This window comes from Electrona antarctica, assembly GCF_951216825.1.
Source record: "Electrona antarctica genome assembly, chromosome: 12".
Taxonomy (NCBI): Eukaryota; Metazoa; Chordata; class Actinopteri; order Myctophiformes; family Myctophidae; genus Electrona; species Electrona antarctica.
In genome coordinates this window covers 24148217-24170079 of record NC_136793.1, presented here as the reverse complement: position 1 = coordinate 24170079, position 21863 = coordinate 24148217, and the positions used below count along the sequence as shown (strand labels likewise).

The following is a 21863-nucleotide window of genomic DNA, read 5'->3' as shown; positions in this document are numbered from 1 at the left end:
CATTTGACATTATCCCATACAATATTGCATATTGCTCAAACAATACTGATATCATAACATATGGATGCCCACCACTAACACTCACACAGACACACACATATGCGCACGCACACACACACGCCGCGCAGACACGCATGCACATTTTCTGAGAGGATCACTGCTTTTTGCCTCCAAGCAATCGATCCCATCCTTCCGCACTCCTCCACATCCATATGGAACATTACCTCAGAAGCCTCGTTGGAGACAACAGGGCACTGAGGTAGAGATGTGAGGGTCCGAGGATGGAGGGCTGGGCTAGTCGAGGCGGAGGGGGGGGGGGGGGGGGGGGGGTGTCATTGAAAGAAGAGTAGTACGGTGATGAGTGAGTGGCTGAACACAATCCCTCAGACGCCACAAGGTGTCGCGTCGCACCATCTCAGGACTGGTTGCTAGGCAACCACATCCCTCAAGAGTCTTCCACGGGCGGTAACTAGGTTACCACCCCAACTCCAGCAGGGTGTTTTGCCAGCGTGGGTTGAGGGGGTGGGGGGTGTCTTTCACAACATAACCAACCTGGGGTCGGCCTGCTCAGTTCTGGCCCAGCCCGGGCGGCGTCCCACCCAGGCTGGAGGGAAGCTACTGGGTTACACCAGTTCATCTAGTAGCGTCCCTATGCTGTGATGCTGCTCCGGAGGGCCAGCGATGGGCTTGTTGCACATGGGACAGACACAGCGCACCTCCAACCACTTCACAAGACACCTGCAGCAGAGCACGAGAGAGACAGTTACATAGTTTATCGGTCAATTCAGTGGTTCGAAACATGGGGTCAGAGGACCCTCAGTGGTCCAAGGGGTCTACAGCAAAATTGCTTAGTATCAAAATCAGTTGAACCACTTTAACCCAATATACATTTGAAAATACCCAATCTCTTCACAGCGCGTTACATCGCTCAAAACGTGTGTTGTGAGCTTGTAGATCTGCTATTTTCAGAAACTGTCTCACTTCTGCTGATTATAGGAACATTTGAAGGGAGAAGTGATAATTACCTCCCCCTTTTTCCTCCTGAAAGGTTCAAAGTGGCATTGAATGAAGGCTCTGGCAAGAGTCCTCAGAGCATTTTTGTTGACGAGGAAATTCTGCCCAGAACTCTTGTTCTTTGATTTGTTTAAGAATACAGCCCAAATAGGTAACCTCTGACTGCAAAAACTAAAAGTACTTTACCACACTTGATAAGATAAGTAAAAGCAGAGAATCCTCTGGCAGAAAAGACACATGCCCCGTTCAAGACAAACTGGACAGTATTCTGTGTGGAGGAGGGCCCCATCAGAGCTGAAGTGGACCGTGGACCTGTTTTTGGTTTGTTTAGGACTACATTATCATTACCACACTATCTTCCGTGAACTGCTGACAATGTTGGACAAAGGCATTCTCATGTGTGTTCTGTACTCACTTCCTGTGAAAGGCATGTTGGCATGGCAACACTCCCAACTCGTCTTTGACTTTGAAGTCTTCCAGGCATACAGCACATGTCTGCTGTTGTGTGAGCGACAGACAAGGAACAGGTGAAAGAGGGAGATAGATATACATTACAATAACAACCCCCATGGGGAACAGAAATAACAGAAGGACTGTCTAAAGAGGACGAGACGCGAAGACCGTACGGGCGACGCCATGTTGCTTATGGTGCTCCATGGAAGGAAAGAAACATGCGCAGTTGAGACCAAGGAAGCTGAACACGGAAGTGTTGGCTGCATATAGCCCATTGCGCATGTTTCTTTCCTTCCATGGAGCACCATAAGCAACATGGCGTCGCCCGTACGGTCTTCGCGTCTCGTCCTCTTTAGACAGTCCTTGCACATAACCAGGAACCGAAGGAAGGCAGGAAGAAGCATGCAGTCTAGGTGAGCTGAAATATCCCACCAAATTGGCCACATCAGCGAATGACATGTGGGTCTTGCAAACACTGAATACACCCACATAGTAATGCAACATATTAACCCCTCGAGTATATGTATGCGCCCTTGAGCACAGCATGAAGCCGCTCGAGTATATCTGACTGAACTCCGCAAGCTATGTATCATTTATAATTATTATTAATTTTGTTGCTTTGTTCCACATATACACAGAGCAACTGCAGGAAAGGGATAGGTGCTGATGGTTATAAAAGATTGTACTCGTTCTGGAGTGTCGGTCAGAACAGAAGGATGAGGCAAAGTATGAAGTCCAACCATTTTCTTTTTCAATCCAATACAATAAGAATGTAAACACAATAACCCAAAGTACACATTCAGCACACCGTGGTTACATTCACAGGTTACTAATAATATTCATCATACAGTGGTTACGTTCAGGTTACAAAATCAAGCAACCACGAGGCGGCCACTGTAGCAGGTGTATAAGAAATCAGCAAGATTTGGCTTTTGGTGATTAGTTTCTGAATTTTGGTGTGGTGTTAGGTATGGGTATAAGGTTTTCAAAAAGCTGTGCAAACATGTTGGGCGTGCCCCCTAGTGGTCTGTTTGCACAAACTCAAATATTGGATACGTATAGCTATGGTTGAAAAGCAAAATAATTGATAAAAGAGACTTTTCATTGGATTATGTTACTATTGGGTGTGCTAAATAACATAATAAGATTTTAGGAACAACGAACAACCAGAAAGGCATCGTTTTCAAGATGGCGTCCACGGTGGCTAAAATGAGCTAAAATGCATAAACTGGGATGTAAAAAATCATAACAATTATGCACTTCGTAACTACTTTTTGAACTTTGGCATGGTGTTAGGTATGGGCATAAGGTTTTCAAAAACCATTGCAAACTAATTTGGCTTACCCCCTAGTGGTCGGTTTGCAATGAAACCACTATTAGATATGTCAGTATATGGTTGTAACCCCAAATAATTGATAGAAGAGATTTTTGGATGGACCCAATGGATTCTATTACCATGCTCCACAAATCCTCCAAAAATCTCTTTTAGCAATTATTTTGATTTTCAACCATACCTATACTATCCAATATTTGAGTCTGCGCAAACAGACCACTAGGGGGCGCTCCCAACGCGTTTGCACAGCTATTTGAAATACTTATACCCATACCAAAATTCAGAAACTACCGGTAGTCACCAAAAGCCAAATCTTGCTGATTTTTTACAAGTCCGCCCCCCGCTAATAACACAAATAACACGTTTGATACGTGTGTATGCAGAACACATGTTGTGTGTTCTGTCTGTTTGATGGCCGCCTCAATGCTTGGTTTGACCAAACATTTGTGTTGAATGGCTGTGTTCTGCCCATCAAACAAAAAATAAACAGACAGAACACAGAACATGCGTTCTGAATGTGTGTATGAAGACTATGACTTCCATTAGGAAAGCATTGAGGCAGCCATCAAACACAGACAGAACACAGCAAATGAGTTTGATATGTGTGTATGAGGTCTCAGAGTCACTTTGATGATGATAAATGACAGACGTGTGTGGCAGCGCTCCGCTATGCCCTGGAGCATGCCTGATCATGTCTCTTGGACTTTATAACAGCAACACGTGTTCAGACAAGCCTTGCATTGTCACAGTTTTATTGATTTGATTGTTTGATTGAATACTTCATTGACAGATTATTAACAGTATATAGGCAGTCAAAGGTTATGCTAAAATGATGACACAAAAAGCCCCAGGGGCTTGTTTGTATTACTAGTTGCAATACATACACAAACATTATTCTTACCCCATGAAGATTCAGCTTCTTAGGATCCCCTTTTAAAACCACCTGCAAGAGCAACACAAAATGATGTTATAAAGATGCCCAATTAATTGGAAGCCTGGGGGCAGATGTGTTAATTTAATTAAACAGACTCCTGTAGCTTACCTCTCTGTATCCAAACCGCTCACTCTGTGCTTGGTGTCGTAATTTACTGCAGATAAACAAAAATAGGTCAATATTTAAGTTAATTTACAATCTACACCACCATTCTAATTGAATACAGTGTGGTGCCTTTACAGGCCCGTGGCTGTGTAATTTCTACGTACTGTATGCTTCGACATAATGAATGACCTTCTCAGCTACACGTCCCATACAGTACTGTATATCCTACAAACTACATACAATATGCATGGACACATGCATGCTCAAGTGCAAGTCCACAAATTAAATAAGATCTCTGTAAAAAGTAAAAACATACATTGCCTCACTTCCTCAAACCCTCAAGCATGCGCACACACACGCTCACACACACGCACGCACGCACGCACGCACGCACGCACGCACGCACGCACGCACGCACGCACGCACGCACACACACACACACACACACACACACACACACACACACACACACAGGTTGGACACACACAGGGTGGACACAGATATCTGTTTCTGTCATTTTACCCCCCCCCCCCCCCCCCCCCACACACACACACACACACACACACAACTCCGACAATGGATATGAGATCTTTATCAGCCTGGCAGGCTGTATCTGTTCAGTTATTTTTGGCTCCATGTTTCGGAGTGTTTTTACACAACTAAACATAGACTGATGTCTGTCACTGTCTGTGGTTTGGCCCAAAACAAAATGCAATGTGAGCACCTGAAATGAATGATGAATTTAGCTTTAGATGCCCAAGAAAATAAGAACTGAGTCACCGCTTAAAGTATGGGGAATCCGGAAATGACAGCGTATTTGTTATTATTTCTCTCTCTTGGTTTATTGTTTGCGCTGATTGCTACAAACAGTCTTCAATAGAACAATGTGAGGATATACGTCTGACATGAGCAGAGGTTGTTTCCCATGCCTGGAAGAAGATCTATAATGGGTGAAAGGGGGTAAGGGCTTTGGGGGTTGGGATATTTCTGTTCAGCTTTTGTAGATTGATTACTACAACAGAAGTCCATGAAGAAAGCCCTAACAGAGCTTGTTAACCGCTAAAAGACATATATACTTCATTGTATGACAAATAGCAAAAATAGCAAGCCTATGGGCCCTACAAGCTCACAAAGTGTCGCATCATGATGAGCTGTGAGCTTGTATATTTGCTATTTTCCCTATTTAAACATATACAGTATATTATTATTTTTTACCCTGGTCTAAAAGAGAATAATTCACCAGCATTCATTTGATGAATCACAGAGGCCATGAATTAATTCACAATCATACAATGACTCTCAATGCTACCTTGATGCATTCATGGCAATAGAGGTAAAGGAAGTGAGTCATCAGACATGATTCACATGCAAGTGCTTCACACGAACTGGGACAGATCCAGCTTTTTCTGACATTTTCATTGGACATCTTTTGACCCCCACCCAAACCTTTATTCTTCCAGGACACAACATGGTCATAGCAATAGAAATATAATAACCTTTTATTCAGTCACAGCCTACACAATGGTCTTATTTTTCTGTCTCTTAAAGGAATAGTTCAGCCAAAAAAATCACTGGTGGATTATCCAGGCTTTTTTATGTATTTTTATTTATAGGTAGACAGTAGAGTGTGACAGGAAATGGGGGGAGAGATGGGGGGGTGACACGCAGCAAAGATCGTCGGGATCGGGACTCGAATTGGAAATAGGATTACCAGCCTAGGTGCCCGAACCGCTAGGCTGGCCCAGGACCCTGGTAGGAGACTAAATTGAGTCTCCTACACTGACCGATGACCTGTCATCGAATTATTGGTTTAGGAATGGGACAAAACAAAAAATCGCAAGGATGTGTAATTATTTTTGGGGTGAACTACTCCTTTAAGGCTGTGATACATGAGGTGTCTTTTTTATCTCAGCAACATCGCAGCAATAAAATATGAAGTCCAGGTTGCCAGGAGACATTTTAATTACTTTCCCCCCAGGCTCACTTTATTCCTCGGTAGTGGAAGTGTTGCCCAGGTAATATTGACAGAAACATCCTGACCTCCATGTTCAAGCATTTTCCCCCTCTGTCAGCTGTAAAATATGGTCACTGTGTGTGTGTGTGTGTGTGTGTGTGTGTGTGTGTGTGTGTGTGTGTGTGTGTGTGTGTGTGTGTGTGTAGCTTACAGTAGCCTCTGTACCAGGCTTTCATTTTCATCGGCGCATTGGCACATTGGCCGCTCTGGTCTAAAAGTGGGAGTCAACCCTTCCGGGTGGGCGTCACTCCAAATGATGTGACGTAGCGCTGCACTATGGGGGAGAGGAGGGGCCGGGGGTGACTGACAGATCGGTGAGATCCAATCAGGGCGTGCGCAAATCTCTGCCGCGACCCACCCCTCTAGACCAGAAACCTAACACATTAGCTTAGATGTTGACGGCAGCACATCTATTTAGCCTGATGCGAAAAGTGGAATCTAGTTTCGATTAACCACATGAACCATAACAACCCTTCAGGGCATGTCATAATAGGTGAACCTTCTGCAAAAATAGCAGATCTACCAAGAGTTGTGAGCTGGTACCTGGTAGATCTGCTATTTTTGTTATTTGACCATGTTACGAGTGTTAATATTGTGTGACTGTGTGGCAGTGTGTGTGGGTTTCATGTCGGTTTATGTGTGGGGTTTGTGTGCGAGTTTGAGTGTTCACTTCCAGGTGCTGACCATTTCCTAATTGCTGGTTGCCAATTACCACTGCTTTGAGTAATAGGCTCTATGTGCACAGAATAACTCTTCCTACGTCCGGGCCCCTTCCCTACTTCCTTCACAGGTCTTAACCATAATACTACAGTAATTAAGGGGCAAGGCTCTGTTCCATTCTGGTCAAACAGAGTCAGGGTGCTGCTATTGTGCATGTTGGCTTACTGGAAACACTGCTACACCAGTGGATCTCAAAGTGTCCTTGAGTAGGGTCCAAATGGGGTCGTTACGTTGGTTAGACAAGACATACTAACAGTCCGACAGGTATTCGTTCGACAACACCGTCGCTCCCGACATGGGTGGCCGGTTACAACTAACCCGTGGCCTGTTAAAACTCACCCTTGGCTCCCGCAAGGTTAGGTTTAGGTTTGTGTTTTGGGAAGGGTGTCGGACTAATGCCTGTCGGACTGTTAGTATGTCGGACCAAACACATGCACGATGCACCCGTTCCAATGGCCCGTACGGGTCCATTTGATTCCATCAGAGTTATGCATAGAGCCTATTAGTTTGAAGAGACTACTTAAACCTTAAGGCCTTCAAACTTGTGGTCTCTGGCAGCATTTGAAGTAATATTGTCCACCCACACAAGCACTTTGTGTTTGGTTCTCTGTATTAGTTTTGAGTCTACATAGACATCTTGTGAGGTCACTGTTATGTGAGAGCACTTTATGTGCTGGTTAAAGTGTCTTTAATTTCTGTAAATATCTAGTTATTAATAAAAATGGGTTTCACTCCCAGTTTATGTTGCATCCCTTTTTTCCCTAGACGGGGACATAACAGACCAACAATGAAGTATAGGACCTTGACAACGGTCCTTGGGACCCGGATAAGTGAGAGCCATAGATATAAAAATTAACAAAACCTCAGCTGCATACCAGCTGCATTCCAGCTGTATTGTGGTGGTGACATCATTTGTTTTCTGATATCTCCGTCTCTGGTTTGCTGCGCTCTTTGTTATTCTCAGAATGTTTGTATGTGTTGACACCCTTCCATCAACTCATTACGCACGCACGCACGCACGCACGCACGCACGCACGCACGCACGCACGCACGCACGCACACACACACAATTGTAAAGGCTGAGACATAGAGCTTACAAGGCTGCTACAAGCTAAAGTGTCGCATCGGCTATTTTCAATAAATAAATAAAATTCTGGATTTAATTTTTTTATTATGACATATTTTGAATAAAGTTGTTTTAATCTTTTGAAATAATACAATGGATCCCGACCCACTGTTTGGAAACACTGACTTAGTGCACTCCCTTTGCTACACTTAAGTCTGTTGACACGCACGCACGCACGCACGCACGCACGCACGCACGCACGCACGCACACACACACACGCACACACACTGTATGTCAGGCTGCTTCCTGCAGCCTCACATCCTGTCCCTCGGACACAATCATCTCTTCAGCACATCAGGGAGTTCATTGTCAACTGCAGGAGAGGTTATACTCTTCCTCCTCCCCCACATCATCTTCCTCACACACACACACACACACACACACACACACACACACACACACACACACACACACACTGAGTCGTCCTGTTCCTCTCACCTGATGAAGTAGCAGCAAAAGATGAGGCTGAGGATGAAGACGAAGATGCCGGTGCCGAAGATGACCATGTAGATATTGAGGGGCAGGTCCTGGAAGGTGATGGGAGGCATGGTGCACGACTTGTTGGAGTAGACCAGTCCCAGACCACAGAAGCACCCTGCACAAACACACCAATAATACATATGACATCCACAATATAGACGGGACTGAGCTGGCTAGACAAACAACACACACGCACGCCGCAGTCACGCACTGAATGCTCATGCCGATGGCCATGGGTATCTGCTACGGGACGGGTCAGAGTTACAGCTGTGTCCAGCTCCAACTGAAACCAAACAATGCAGCCTCATGCACACACAAAGGCACACATACTATTATGTACAAAACGTATTCAGATTTATTCAGATGGATCCCCATTAGCTGCCACCGAAGTAGCAGCTACTGTTCCTGGGGTCCATGACAAACAATACATATAACACAACACAATAAAAAAATAACACTGCACAATAAAAACAGGTGCAATCTTGAAAAAAATACATTCATAATACAAAATACAAATGCATTTAAGACATTAAAAATACAGAGAAAATAAAAACACTAAACAAGACATCCCCTTAAATGATGTCAGTTAATTATAAAATTGGGGTAATTGATCAGGTGTCTCTTAAGGAGCCTCTTAAAACTAGCCTTACTGGGTGCTTCCGTGATTATAGTTGGTAACGTGTTCCATACTGAAATTATGTGAAATAGCCCTCAACATTACAGATCTGCAAACCGCATTTGTTCTGGGTTTTTCTTTGACCATGTGGCCACTAGTAGCCTGCCTGGTAGCATGACTATGACGATCTCTCACATACTGAATTTGTGAATACAGACAAACAGGTTGTTTACTATGACAAACATTCCTAAAGAAACTCACTAAATTGCATGCCAACCTCTCCTCTACTCTGAGCCATGAGAGACTGGCATGCAAACTCTCTGTACTCCTCACACCCACTGGACAGTGCAGTGCAAGCCTTGCAGCTTTATTCTGAACTAGAGACAGAGTAATTGCGTGTTTTAGCTGTTCTGTACGTTCCTTGTTTCTTCCACTTAATCCCTACATACCTTTGGCGTAAAGAAATACGGATCATTTTGGGGGTCCTTGATATGAAAAGGTTTGAGAACTAGGACTGATTTAGAAGGCATTTGAGGCAACTGAGTTGTAATTCATGGCAGACCACATAGCCTCATTTGAGTCTTTTACTCACAAAATCCATTAAAGTCGAAGGACAAGGTGATACATCTATTCAGCTTTTTCAGTCTAGTGAAGTTCTTCTCTGTGTGTGTGTTTGTGTGTGTGTGTGTGTGTGTGTGTGTGTGCGTGCGCACGTGCGTGCGTGCGTGCGTGTGTGCGTGCGTGCGTGTGTGTGAACTTTACAGCTTATAAAGAGCCATTCCGTTGCAATAAAAAAAAGGAGTCAAAATGATGGCAGACTCAGACACTAAAACATTTGAAAACATGTGATTGGGCATTGTTTAGAGGCCCTACAGGGGGGGGTGCTTATGTGTGTCTGCGCACTCTGCGGTTTTTCTGCCCTGTCCTGAATATCTGCAGCATAATTAAATGATCTGAACCCCACATTCCTTTGTGCAAGTAAATGTTATTGTTTGCAATGTTATTACATTCCACAAATAAGATACAACGTCAAATCTTAAAAGAACCACAGACTCCACCCTCAATGAAACTACACCATAATAACACATTTCTTCAAGAAAAAGCTGAAACTGCCAGCAAGTAAAGAAATTGAAGATTATTGAACAGCATTCTACTGTAGCTGTCGCACATCATTGTTTGTCTACACAGTCTACTCAGAATACAGACAAACATTCTGTTTTGCTTTAGTAGTAGGCTAAGCCATTTTTCTATCTAGAGCAGCGTTTGTCTGTTTGTCTCACACACATCGATGTTGCAAGAAATGAGGGCAACCTCAGCGACGTTTCCAGTTTAAATAAATGTTTCGACATCTGTCTCTTCAAAAGTAGTACCAATGACAGCAGAAATGCCTGAAGTGAAACTCCTGAGGACTGTGGAAGTTGGATCATAGTTGAAAATCTATGTATGTAGAAAAATACTTTTTCCCCCCAAGTGAATCTCTTAGTTACCCCAACAAGGCCAACATTGTTCTTTGTACTTTTGTACTTATAGGTGAAGTATTTATAAAGGTTGCTGTTTCCATTTGGCTAAATGAGGCGTACATATCAGTGTTGTAGAGCAGGGGTTCTCAACCTTTTTGGCCGGGGACCCCCGAAAATGCTTTGGCAACGTATCGGAACCCACGCCCCACCCCCTCCCGACCCCCAATATAAATTGACTGCTACAATAACCTTAATAATAGAGACAATACACCATAAATAAATACTGAAACCATAATCATTAGGGAAGGTGTATGCATGTACTATGTGTACTATATGTAAACTCTTCATTTCCACTTTACAGCCATTCAGTTGCAAAAAAAAATAATCTGGCGACCCCTTGAGGGGACGCGACCCACGGGTTGAGAACCCCTGGAGGACATGCACACAAGCAGCCAGCCAGTATAGTGCCTACACTGAATACCGCTTTGTTAGATGTCCTTTATTATCCACAAGGGAACATCGTTTTGCTCAGGTCAATACTTACATTCAACACAAGAAAATAAATAAATATACACTACAATTAAAACACCCAGTAACAGAGAAGTACTACAATTCTACTCCTATAAAAGGCATGTCTAATTTCAAAAAGGGTCTTTAAAGTGAAGCAATGTCTCCACGCTCAAAGATGTGGGTGGCTTTGTTCACAAGCTGCACAAATACAGTAGTATACTAACGATTGGACAAGGAGGCCCCACCGTTATTCGACTTCTAAACATGGGATAATAAAAGCATCTTTCTTTTGCTTTTCCACATTGTTAAAGAACCATTGTGTGTGTGTGTGTGTGTGTGTGTGTGTGTGTGTGTGTGTGTGTGTGTGTGTTCATTTTCATGAGGTATATTATCTGTGCAGAACTGCTTCAAGGTATTTACCTTTAAATTCAACCATAGGCTATTATGATATGTATACAAGTTAACAACAGAAGATAAATAATTAAATTGTTAGACAGACAGATAGATGTTTATGCGTAATATTATTGACTGAATTCCAAATAAAAGAAGAGAGTACAGAATACACCGCCACAGTCTGATGTAACACTTCCGACAGTGAAATACGACTACAGCATTTCACACCTTTTCCCAAAGCACTTTCACTCTGGGTGTGTTCTTCCACTCATCTCTTTTAGATCTAATAACGTACCAAGGCGGAGGCAACATGTTGACTTCTCCATCACCTCTGAGTATCTCCTGTTGTAAGTCGAGGATCAATATCCTCCGTGCCCTTCGCTCCATTCACTCAGACTTCCTCCTCTGCTGAAGTGCACTGAGCTCTGGGCCGCGGCTTTGATTTGTTCTACTAAATGACTTCACTCCATGGGAGGCCGCCGGTGGCAGGGACATCATCGACGTCTGGCTAATTCTCAATCAGACGTGTTAACGTTCTTGTGTGCCGTACAGTGCATGCACACAGACATACTGGATTATGTAAATTAACATGATTATACATAGATAGAAGGGCGTCATTTTGGCAAATGGAAGTGTGGGCACCTAAAAATTGTGGGGACATCAACATTGAGTTGGCAATTTTTCTCAAAAAGTAAATAAATGAAGAATTTGGGATAATATTTCTACAAATTGCTACAAAACCTGTGGCTAGCCAGTCATTATCGGCGTCAACAAGAATAATAAGTAGGTACTTGACGAGCCATGAGGCCCATAGGTCAGGAGCCCATCTCCTGTTTCTGTAGTGTGAGGCAGCTCAATGTACGGGTGCATGCTTTTGGTTAGACATACCATTGGTCCGATATCTCAAACCCTCACCCTAACCCTAACCTCCCACAGGGCAGCACACCTAAACCTAACCTTAACCCTCTCCCAACCCTTAACGCACCCCTCACCAACCTTAATCCAGTCGCTTTAACACACCCCTCACCAACCTTAATCCGGTCGTTTGGACAAGTACATCCCCTGGACATCACTTTAGTATGTCGCAGGGACTTACCCTAGCCCCGATACGTTCCATCAGTCCCAGATGAGGTCACGAATCCAAGCCATCCCATTGCGTTTCAGAAACGGCGCATGGTTTCCACAACAGCTGCTTACCCTTTTCTGAGGACTTTATCCAAAAAGTGAAGGTCTGATAAGGAGCTAAACCAAATTTAATTTAGGAACGGCCAAGAAAATCCAAGTCTCGGCATCAAACATCAAGCGTTTAAATCGCTTGTTTAGTCAGCCTCTTCCTTGTTTTTCAAGGAAGTTGAAAAGCTTTAGTGTCTCCCCGGCGCCTCCCCTGGTCGAATGTGGAATTATTTTTCCAACTGACTTCAGTTCAGTCGACATGCACACGCACACGCACAACTTCCTTGAAAAACAAGGAAGAGGCTGACCAAACAAGCGATTTAAACGCTTGTTTGATGCCGAGACTTGGATTTTCTTGGCCGTTCCTAAATCAAATTTAGTTTAGCTCCTTATCAGACCTTCACTTTTTAGATAAAATCCTCAGAAAAGGGTAAGCGTAAGTTGTGGAAACCATGCGCCGTTTCTGAAACCCAATGGGATGGCTTGGATTTGTGACCTCATCTCGGAGCTACAGAATGGGGACTGAGGGAACGTATCGGGGCTAGGATTTACCCCCAATCCAACAGAATGGGGACTGAGGGAACGTATCGGGGCTAGGATTTACCCCCAATCCAACCCTTGATGCTGAGTGCCAAGCAGCAGAGGTCCCATTTTTCAGGGGCTTTGGTAATGACAACAAGAAGTTGAATGGTAAATGTAGGTCTGATAAAGATGTACTGTGCATGTTCAAATCATGTATACTTTACAATACTTCTGACATTTTCCAAAATTCTTTATTTGTTTCAAAAATAGCCAATTTAACATTGAGGTGCCCACAATGTTTAGGTGCCCACTTAAATTACACATCTCATTTTCTGGCCAGTCACCCTCACACATAAGATATAGAGGATAGACAGAGAGGAAAGAGAAAGATAGACACACTCACACACAGGTGGAGATGACAGAGGCAAAGAGAAGAGACAGAGAAGAGTAGCATTTCTCTGTGTGTGTGTGTGTGTGTGTGTGTGTGTGTGTGTGTGCGCGCACGTATGAGTGTGAGAGAGTGTGTTGGTGTAGGCTAATCATATCAGTTCACAGCTGATGACACAGGTCGCCTATTAAGCCTCCGCAAAATAAAGCCTATTATATTTGTGGTATGACCAGGTTGTGCAAACCAAACATAACTGATCTTTAATTGAGCAATGTGACAGTTGGAAAATCAATAGTTTTTGTGTCACGTTTTTCCATATAAAGTCTTATTATTTTGGGTGAGGGTTGCAGTACTACGACAAAGTATAAATTAGCCCTTAGACTCAGACTTGAAATGTGGGTCATGAGCATGAAAGCCTTTGTGTGTGTATGTGTGTATGTTTGTGCGCATGGATAGATGCTCACATCTGCCTCCATCTTTGTATGCTATGAAGACCGCTACGCTACATAGTAGATGGAGAGGAGCCCCATAAGACCACTGACCTATATCGGCAGTCTCTCGGGAGGCAGTGAGGCACCCATGTTGCTATGGCACCAGGACAGAAAGAGGATGTGTAAAGTTCTCATTTTAGGACACAGAACCTGACACAGTCACCCTGACTCCAAGTGTCAGAACAGAGCTGCGCGTCAGACAGCTCCTAGAGATGCTTGGTGGGGGTTTGGTTTGGCCCATATACTAAGCGCTTCACACACAAAGCTTCGGCTGCTTCTGTTGCTCGCGCTCCAGGCAGAACTTTCTATCAAATATTCAGCAGTTCACAAGGGGAAAGTAACACCACAGCTGCTAGTTTTCTTGCCAAAAGTAGGTTGACACAAACCTCCCATCACATACGCATGACACGGCAATAGATGTGTCACAGTGACATGCACTGGAACAGAAAGATGCACGCCGTCTTCATCACTGGCGCACACCGTTTCTACACTGGGCTATGGCTTGCTGATATTGAATGAATTATTTTAGTAAAATGCAATTGTGCAATTCTTGTGTTTCTGTATGTGCACGCAGACACGTGTGTGTGTGTGTGCGCGCGCGCGTGCGTGTGTGTGTGTGTGTCTGAACTGTGCACAGCACTCTTCCCCCTCTGAATAGGAGAGTTGAGCAGCACAAAGGGAGTAATTGTTCTTGTCTGGACACCATCAACACTCCACTGAGGTCACTTGCCATGGCTGCTGCACTCAACTGGGCAAGTCGGAGGAAACTAATCCATAATTTTCAGTAACAACAATAACAGATAGATTTTGTGGAGTGTGAATGGAAGAGCATAACACAACCAGTACCATGTGATAGCATCTGAAAACGGCACAGAGCACCTGTTTAGTCTTTTGGAGACGCTGGTCAAAGCTCAGGACTCAAATTCAATATACTACAGTCAAAACATGTTTTGGTGTCACTGTTCCTATCCTATACAAACACAATGTGGGTGGCAAAATAGATGTAAATAAATAGGTCTACTTTGATAGACCTAATACAAAAGAGAGGATACAGTCTATTAACACTAAATATTACATCCGTGGTAATGTACAGCAAACAAGGCTATTGCATTATCATAAATGTAAATGTAGTCTATCTATTTAAATTATGATGAAGTGCAGCCTATATAGGCTAAGCCTAATGCACGAATTCTAATCTATTTTCTACATTAGATCACCAATAACTGAAAATGACTCCCCTACTCGTCTAATTTGTCAAATATGACATGGGCCTATTAAAAAAGCACAATAAAATGATGCTCACCGTTGCACCACTGAAACGGGTGCATCAATGCACCGGAGAGAGTCCTTGGTGGGATCCGAGTCGTGTTTATCAACAAGCCGGTGGCTGGCGCCAGAAGAGATGGGTAGTCGGACCGTTTTGCCAAGGAAGGGCTCTATAATAATGACGTTCGCTCCGATTCTAATGGTGAAGAAGGCAGAAGCTCAATAGCCTATTGTAGGCCTTAATAAGGATAAAATCTTAATCGAAAGTTAAAAGGTAAACGTCAAAGAAGAATGGGCTATGTTACGTCTAGGCTATTGCAGACTGACACACGTAGCCTACCGTCTAAATTAAAAAAGGGAATGATGGGTCCCCCGCTGCGCACAGTTGACTCTATTATTATTAGACGGCAAGAACACTGACCTAGCATCTGTGTTGAAAACTGGAACACTGGCTCGATTTTCCTGCTCCCGCCCCCTATTGACACCCGATGAGACCAATCCTCAGCTCTTGTTCACTTGTGTTGGATAGATGGATGGACTAGTGTGGTGTGGATGCTGCCTGTGCCAACTCTATGCCTGTGCCTGTGTTGATAGACTGCCTACTGTCTTCTTACTTTTCCCCTCCCTTTTTACCTCCTTTATGATGAATTCTTGATCTGTTCTTTGGCTAAATAGAAGTGTATATTTGTACGTCTCTAAATGTTTTGATGAATTGAACAAGGTGGGCCCTCTTGTAAACAAGTGTAATGCTTTATTTGGTCGTCTCTCACAGTTAACAGTTTTTGTATTGAGTTGTGCTTGAAATGTACTGTAATTCTGCCAACTGTTAATAAATATTTCTATCAATCAATCAATCAAACTGGAATAGGCAACTAACTTTTGCAAATGATACAAGGTCATTCTAAACAATGATTAATAGATACCATTAAACAGGACTCCTACTACTAATCAATGAAAAAAGATTTGAAATAATTGACATCAAGCTGCAGCATTAAATGGCTAAAAGACTGATGAGAGTTGTGGTGCAGAAACTGTTTTTCAGTTACAATTTTTATTCAATACAAAGCATGGTTTAACTTTCATGTCTGTTATGAATAAAACAAGCAGATTGGCTAAGTCCCTTAGAGTGCAGAAAATTCAACTTTAAGATCTCCGAAAAAATATATTTGTTGATATCCAGCGAAGATAGGAGTGTAGTTGTAAATCAGTGAAGCAGCCTCTTCCTCAGGCGTATCAAAATGATGCAAACTTCTCCGACCTAAAGAGAGTGAACATGGAAGTAATGCAAGTAAAGGGGAATGTAATGATTCCAATTGATTCCTCCTCAGACTCCCCAGTCCCACACACATTTCTGTGTTGTCACTACTGTTGTATACTACTGACTCACCTACCAGTGAGGAGCCCCCACCGGGAGGACGTAGAGCCTTTGTCCTACTCCTCCTGCCCAGCGCTCCTTGCTGAGAGGTGCCGCCCCAGCCCATAGGATTACATGCAGTCACATAAACCCTCCCCACCTGGCCTCCCTCGCCTGAACACGGGCCAATTGTGCTCATGTAGACGCTCGACAAAGCCGTATGCACCACGGTGGATTTGAACCCACGAGTCACGACAGGAATTTTACCACTGAGCTACCAGAGCGTCATTATATCATTATACTTGGACAATTTGGCCTGCAATTTTGACCTTACCTTCGTTAACAAAAAACTCTGCGAGAAGAGAGGCTACACGGACAGCGTTTTTGGAGTGAGGATAGTGCCTTCTGGGATTCCACTGGAAACTGTTCACCTCTGGGTGCCACTGTACACCATAAAATGGATATCTCTTAGCTGGAAGAGGAAAGCACACGTAAAATACTCCATTTGTACACTCTCATGCAGAGTTACAAAGTGTGACTGCACAAAGACATTTTATTCAACTAATATTTAAAAGTATATATATTTGTACGTGAAACAATAGTGATAAAACATCTTGGTGACCTTCCATAGTTGAGACAAAAGTAGCTCCATTCTCAGCAATGTTTGTAGACAGGATGGAGAAGAAATTTAGCAACTTCTCATTTTCTTGGAAATTCTGCAAGGAAGAACATCGTAACCATGCAGTATCCCGAGAGGATGAAATAAATCATATACATCACACATGCAGTCACACCATTGTTGAACGCATACATATTGGTTATGAATATATAGTATTTAACTGTATGACTTGCACTTGTCTGTTCTGCATTGTGAGGCCTTGGAATAACACCATTAGTAACACATAATAATGTCCATTCATGCTATTTATTGCATTTGTAGGCTATGTGTAACTCAGTGGCCTTGTGGCGTGTCCGTCCTGGGAGGCTGGGGTTCAATCCCCGGCTGAGTCATACCAAAGATTTTTAAAATGGTACCCAATGCTTCCCTGCCTTGTGCTACAGAAACAAGATCCTGACCTACACTATGGTGGTTCAGGAACCGTTGGTTCCCAAACTTCCCAAGGCTACTTAATACTTGTATGTAATATGCTACTTGATCACAAATAGAACAAAGACAAACCAGGGGATGTGAAATATGCGCTGGTTGACATAAGAATGTACCTGTTTGGTGACTCCATAGTGGTGAAAATTACCCGTGAGAGGTTCCTGAGACAAGGCCTTCATGACGTCACTGGGAAAGTCCTCAAGCATTCTACTGGAATGGGCCTCTGGAGGGATAGATCATAGATGGAAGGAGGATGTTGAGATTTTCATACAGAAAGATGCAGATATTTACCATACAAATGCCAATGTTATTTATTAGGAATAGTGGAAATATTGAGCATGAGGCTAAGGAAAAACACAAGTGGTCTCTGTTCAGTTACCAGTTCCCCTCAAGTTTTAGAATTAGCAACTACTGACACCATGTGGTATAATTTCGCATATGCAGTTTTACGCATATGCAGTTCTCCAATGCTCCATTCAAAAAGTAAAGATTCAGATAAACAATTATGGTAAAATGGCTAATTTATATTTTGTTGCAAATCAGTTATTCCATTTTTTGTTTACATTTTTGGCATGTGATGTAGTCATAAACTGACCCAAAGCACGCTCAATTTATGTAGCGTGGAAAAAGGAGGGGGCCAGATGACCCCTGGAGGACTCTGGTCAATAAAATATAGGGTTTAATTGGTTAACTTTGCATGCCACTCTTTTACACAAAATCAAAACAAATTTACCATTAAAAAAGTATTATAAATAAATATAAATACAGTATAAATACAACAACTATGTCATGCACTACCTGCAGTGAGGTTAAGGGGCAGTGCTATGTTTTCAGCTTCGGTTTTTGTCAGCAGATTTTCACCACTCACTAGCACAGTCAGTAACTGCAAGCCCAAACACGTTCCCCAGATAGGGAAGAAGTCTCCAGCATCATTGGCCTGAAATACACATAATAGCAGCTCAAGGTTTCAGTGCAGTGTTTATGTCAGAGGTTTGAGGCTGAGGAAGACCTGTTTGGTCAGTTGTTTCTGTCCATGAGAGGAAAAGTAAAAGTGAATTCATTGTGTGCTGGCTATTTCCTCAAACTTCTAGAGAGAATAAAAGCTGAGAAACTAGTCACTGGGTCTCATGCTATAAATGTCATTCCAAACTTATTTTGATGTACTTATCATAATTTATTTTACTTCTTTGGTTCTTTTCTCCCAGTGCATTTATAGTTTCAGAGCATGTATGGTTGGTTGTTGCCTGCATTCTTTCCCTTATGTGTATGCATGCATTTATGATTCAGAATGTACAAATGCCCAGTTGTATGTGTTTTATGACTTTCTGTTGCACTTTTGTGGATGTTCGCTGCTACAGTGTGTTATGATATTAGCCCATGCAAAGTACATCTTAGTCTATGTACTTGAACTTGAGATACAGTGTACTTGATATGTATTGTGTACTGCCGGTACTGTAGCATACTTTATAGATAGGCTACGAGAGACATCTAGGCGGCAGCAAGGTCAGCCTTGCTGCAGTAGGCACGTTCTGTCTCATATCTTATTGTCACGTCATTATGATCCAGCACTATATATGTTTCCTGTTTGTGTAATAAACTTTGTGAACCTTAGCGTGATACTGTCTCGTGTCTCGTTAATTTGTTCTCCCGGGTACCCGCCGCCGCAGTCGCCGTACCAAAGGAATACTTCAACTGGATTGTCACACACCACCCAGCCTGCACACACTACCTGTCTGTCAGAACCAGACGAGGGTCCAGTACTTAGATTACAACACAGTGTATGCATTTGTTTATGTTTGTTGGCCCAGATAGTTATTTGACGCATTCTATTGTGAGTTCTGGTTTATGTCTGCTACTTTACTAATACCCGTCAGGTGGTTGGTGTGGGAGACCATGATCACTTTGCTTTTGATTCAATCATGACTTATGCACTATTACCTTTAGTTAGGTTTTTTCTTTTTCCTTTATACCCCTTCTTTTCCTTTTTTTCTAATCCCCCCTTCTTTTCTCCATTCATGCTGTTTGGTTTGTCTGCTTGAAACGGACAACCTGTTTTTTTGTTTATATAAAATATAGAAAATGTGATCATAAAAAAGTATAGATTGACACTAACAGAACTAGAAAGCCAGGCAGTCAAACAGGCAGAAAAGACAGACTGCACTGACAGAGATTTTATTTACCTTCAGGGCCATCTTGTAGAAGACCCCTGCCACCCTGGCAAAGTCCGATGTCTCTATGTCTGATGATCCACCAACCAGAAGCAGACTAGACACAGATCATATATTTAAGAAACCTCATGTCCAAAACTGTTACTTTTCAAGATTCCAATTGAAAAACAGCAAAAGTAGCAGATCTACAAGCTCGAAATGTGTCGCTTTGCACTTCGAGCTTGTAGACTTGCTACTTTTGCGTGACAGTGTAGTATGATCAAGTAGGGCATTACTTATATATATATATATCTGTATAGATTAAAATGTATAGTTTTATGTGTTAAAGTTATCTTTTTGTGTGGAACACAAAAGAGAAAAAACAGAGATCTATATATGCAGTAGCCTAATAAATTAAAAGAATAAGATTTAGTTGGCATGCCTGTGCCACATGTAAGCTATTACAGATAGCTGATGCTATAGGCAGGAAGAGGTTCCTCACCCATTAATTGAGTTGAAGATCCTTTCATACTCAGCAATGCTATGAGTCAGTCTGTGGGAGAAATAACACGGTGGAATGAAGGTAAGTAATATGACTCGACTATTACAATCTGTAATTATAGAGACATGTTGTTCCAAATCAGCAGCTCACGTGAATGTACTCAATGCAGTAGAAATGCAAGTTAAACTTGTAGTAGCCTTGTTTTATGGCTGTTATTGTACTGCCAATGTAAATTCAAGACAGGCTTGCTTACTTGATTGGCATAACTCTGCTTCCCCCTGATTCAATATATTTGACATAGGAGGCAGATATATAGGTGCTCCCAAATGGTTTCATCACGTCGTCTACCACGATCTGAGTCAAAATACCTGTGTAATACAAGTGGAGTGTGTTGAGAAGTTAGTTTACACTCATGTCAAATTAGTTTTTGTTACCTCAACAATACCTCTACAAATTATTCACGAAATGAGCAACTTACCAATGATCGGTCTGTCATTAACAGGTGTCTGCCTGTTGCGATTCATCGGCACTGCCATACTGCAACAACTAAAATAAAGTAAACAAAATGACACAAACACTGCCATGGCTACTGTCCGTATTTATGAGACCTGTACACGGCTATTAAAGCACGTAGGAAGTTGGAGTAAAGGAAGCTGTGTAGTGTGAAATGTTTAAAGGGAAGTGAGGAAAAAACATGTGATGGCAAGCCTGTACTGTCCAATTTAGTCAGCGGTAAGCAATGTAGCAAATGTTAATATTCCATTGACTGATCTCCTGTACTTTTGGTAAACACTTTGAGAAACTGCCTGTCATCCTGTCTGTCAACCGGTCTGTCATCCTGTGTTTTGCAATAGTAGCGTAAAGGACGGAGGTGTGGTGTGTGTAGGCGATACTGTTGGGTACACATTCCTGCAGTTCTGTTCAGCAATGCAAAAGAACACAGTATGAAAAGAATGTGCAAAGACATGAAATAGCCTAGTACAAAGTAATATAGGCCTACTTACAAGTTGAAACAGGGCAGAAAAAAATAAATAAACTAGAAATCACCCAATCTTCCAAGCCTGAGGGCAACTACGGTATAAAATGTGCATGATAAGTTCAGTTAATATGCCAACATATTATAGGACATAATACCAATGTAACAGCAAGCTGCATTGGAGGACACTCCATATTCATGGAACTGCAGTTGAGAGAATGAGCAGCTTCGGGTTCCTCTGGGTTCATATCAGTGAGGGAATACAATGAGTTGGTCACACCACAAAGGAACAGTTGTTAAGGTCTTTCTCCTTAAAAGGTTTGCATGGATTGGACAAGATAGTCTATAGCTTCCGCAGGTGCAGTGTTCTGACTGGCTGCATCGCTGCATATACAGAAGATGCTCCAGCCATGACAGCAAGGCCCCACAGAGGACGATTAAAACAGTGTACCACATATACAGGACTAGAGTGCTAGGCATGCAGGACCCCAGAGGAGTAGAAAGACAGCCCAGATGAACATCAGGGATCCCGGCCACCCCATTAATGCACGGTTCACTATGTTACTGTTTGGCAATAGTAACAGAGCCATAAGACCCCAGAACTCTTAACTGACAAAGTGTGAATCCCACATCCCCATACAATCACATGACACAAAACAAAACAAGAATTTATATTCAATCAGCAATTTATGTTACATAAATCAAAAATCCCAACATTGCAGTGTAGTAACACAAATACATCAGACAAATATTGGTCAAAATATTACACAGTTTCCTTAT

General features: G+C 42.6%; 2 protein-coding genes across 2 annotated transcripts; both read right to left on the bottom strand.

Moving 5' to 3' along the window:
• Positions 1 to 395: 395 nt before the first annotated feature.
• On the bottom strand, positions 396 to 15385 carry rnf122 (ring finger protein 122). The gene is made up of 6 exons (XM_079515552.1): positions 15037 to 15385; positions 8139 to 8295; positions 3843 to 3888; positions 3702 to 3743; positions 1430 to 1512; positions 396 to 738 (listed from the first exon to the last, which is right to left on the bottom strand). The coding sequence occupies exons 1-6, from the start codon at positions 15059 to 15061 to the stop codon at positions 624 to 626; spliced, it is 468 nt and encodes a 155-aa protein (XP_079371678.1). The 5' UTR covers positions 15062 to 15385; the 3' UTR covers positions 396 to 623.
• Positions 15386 to 15879: 494 nt separating this feature from the next.
• On the bottom strand, positions 15880 to 20910 carry LOC306933795 (gamma-glutamyl hydrolase). Its single transcript, XM_079516119.1, has 9 exons — positions 20586 to 20910; positions 20361 to 20475; positions 20108 to 20158; positions 19639 to 19723; positions 18257 to 18395; positions 17575 to 17681; positions 16976 to 17069; positions 16688 to 16825; positions 15880 to 16257 (listed from the first exon to the last, which is right to left on the bottom strand). The coding sequence occupies exons 1-9, from the start codon at positions 20689 to 20691 to the stop codon at positions 16121 to 16123; spliced, it is 972 nt and encodes a 323-aa protein (XP_079372245.1). The 5' UTR covers positions 20692 to 20910; the 3' UTR covers positions 15880 to 16120.
• Positions 20911 to 21863: the final 953 nt, after the last annotated feature.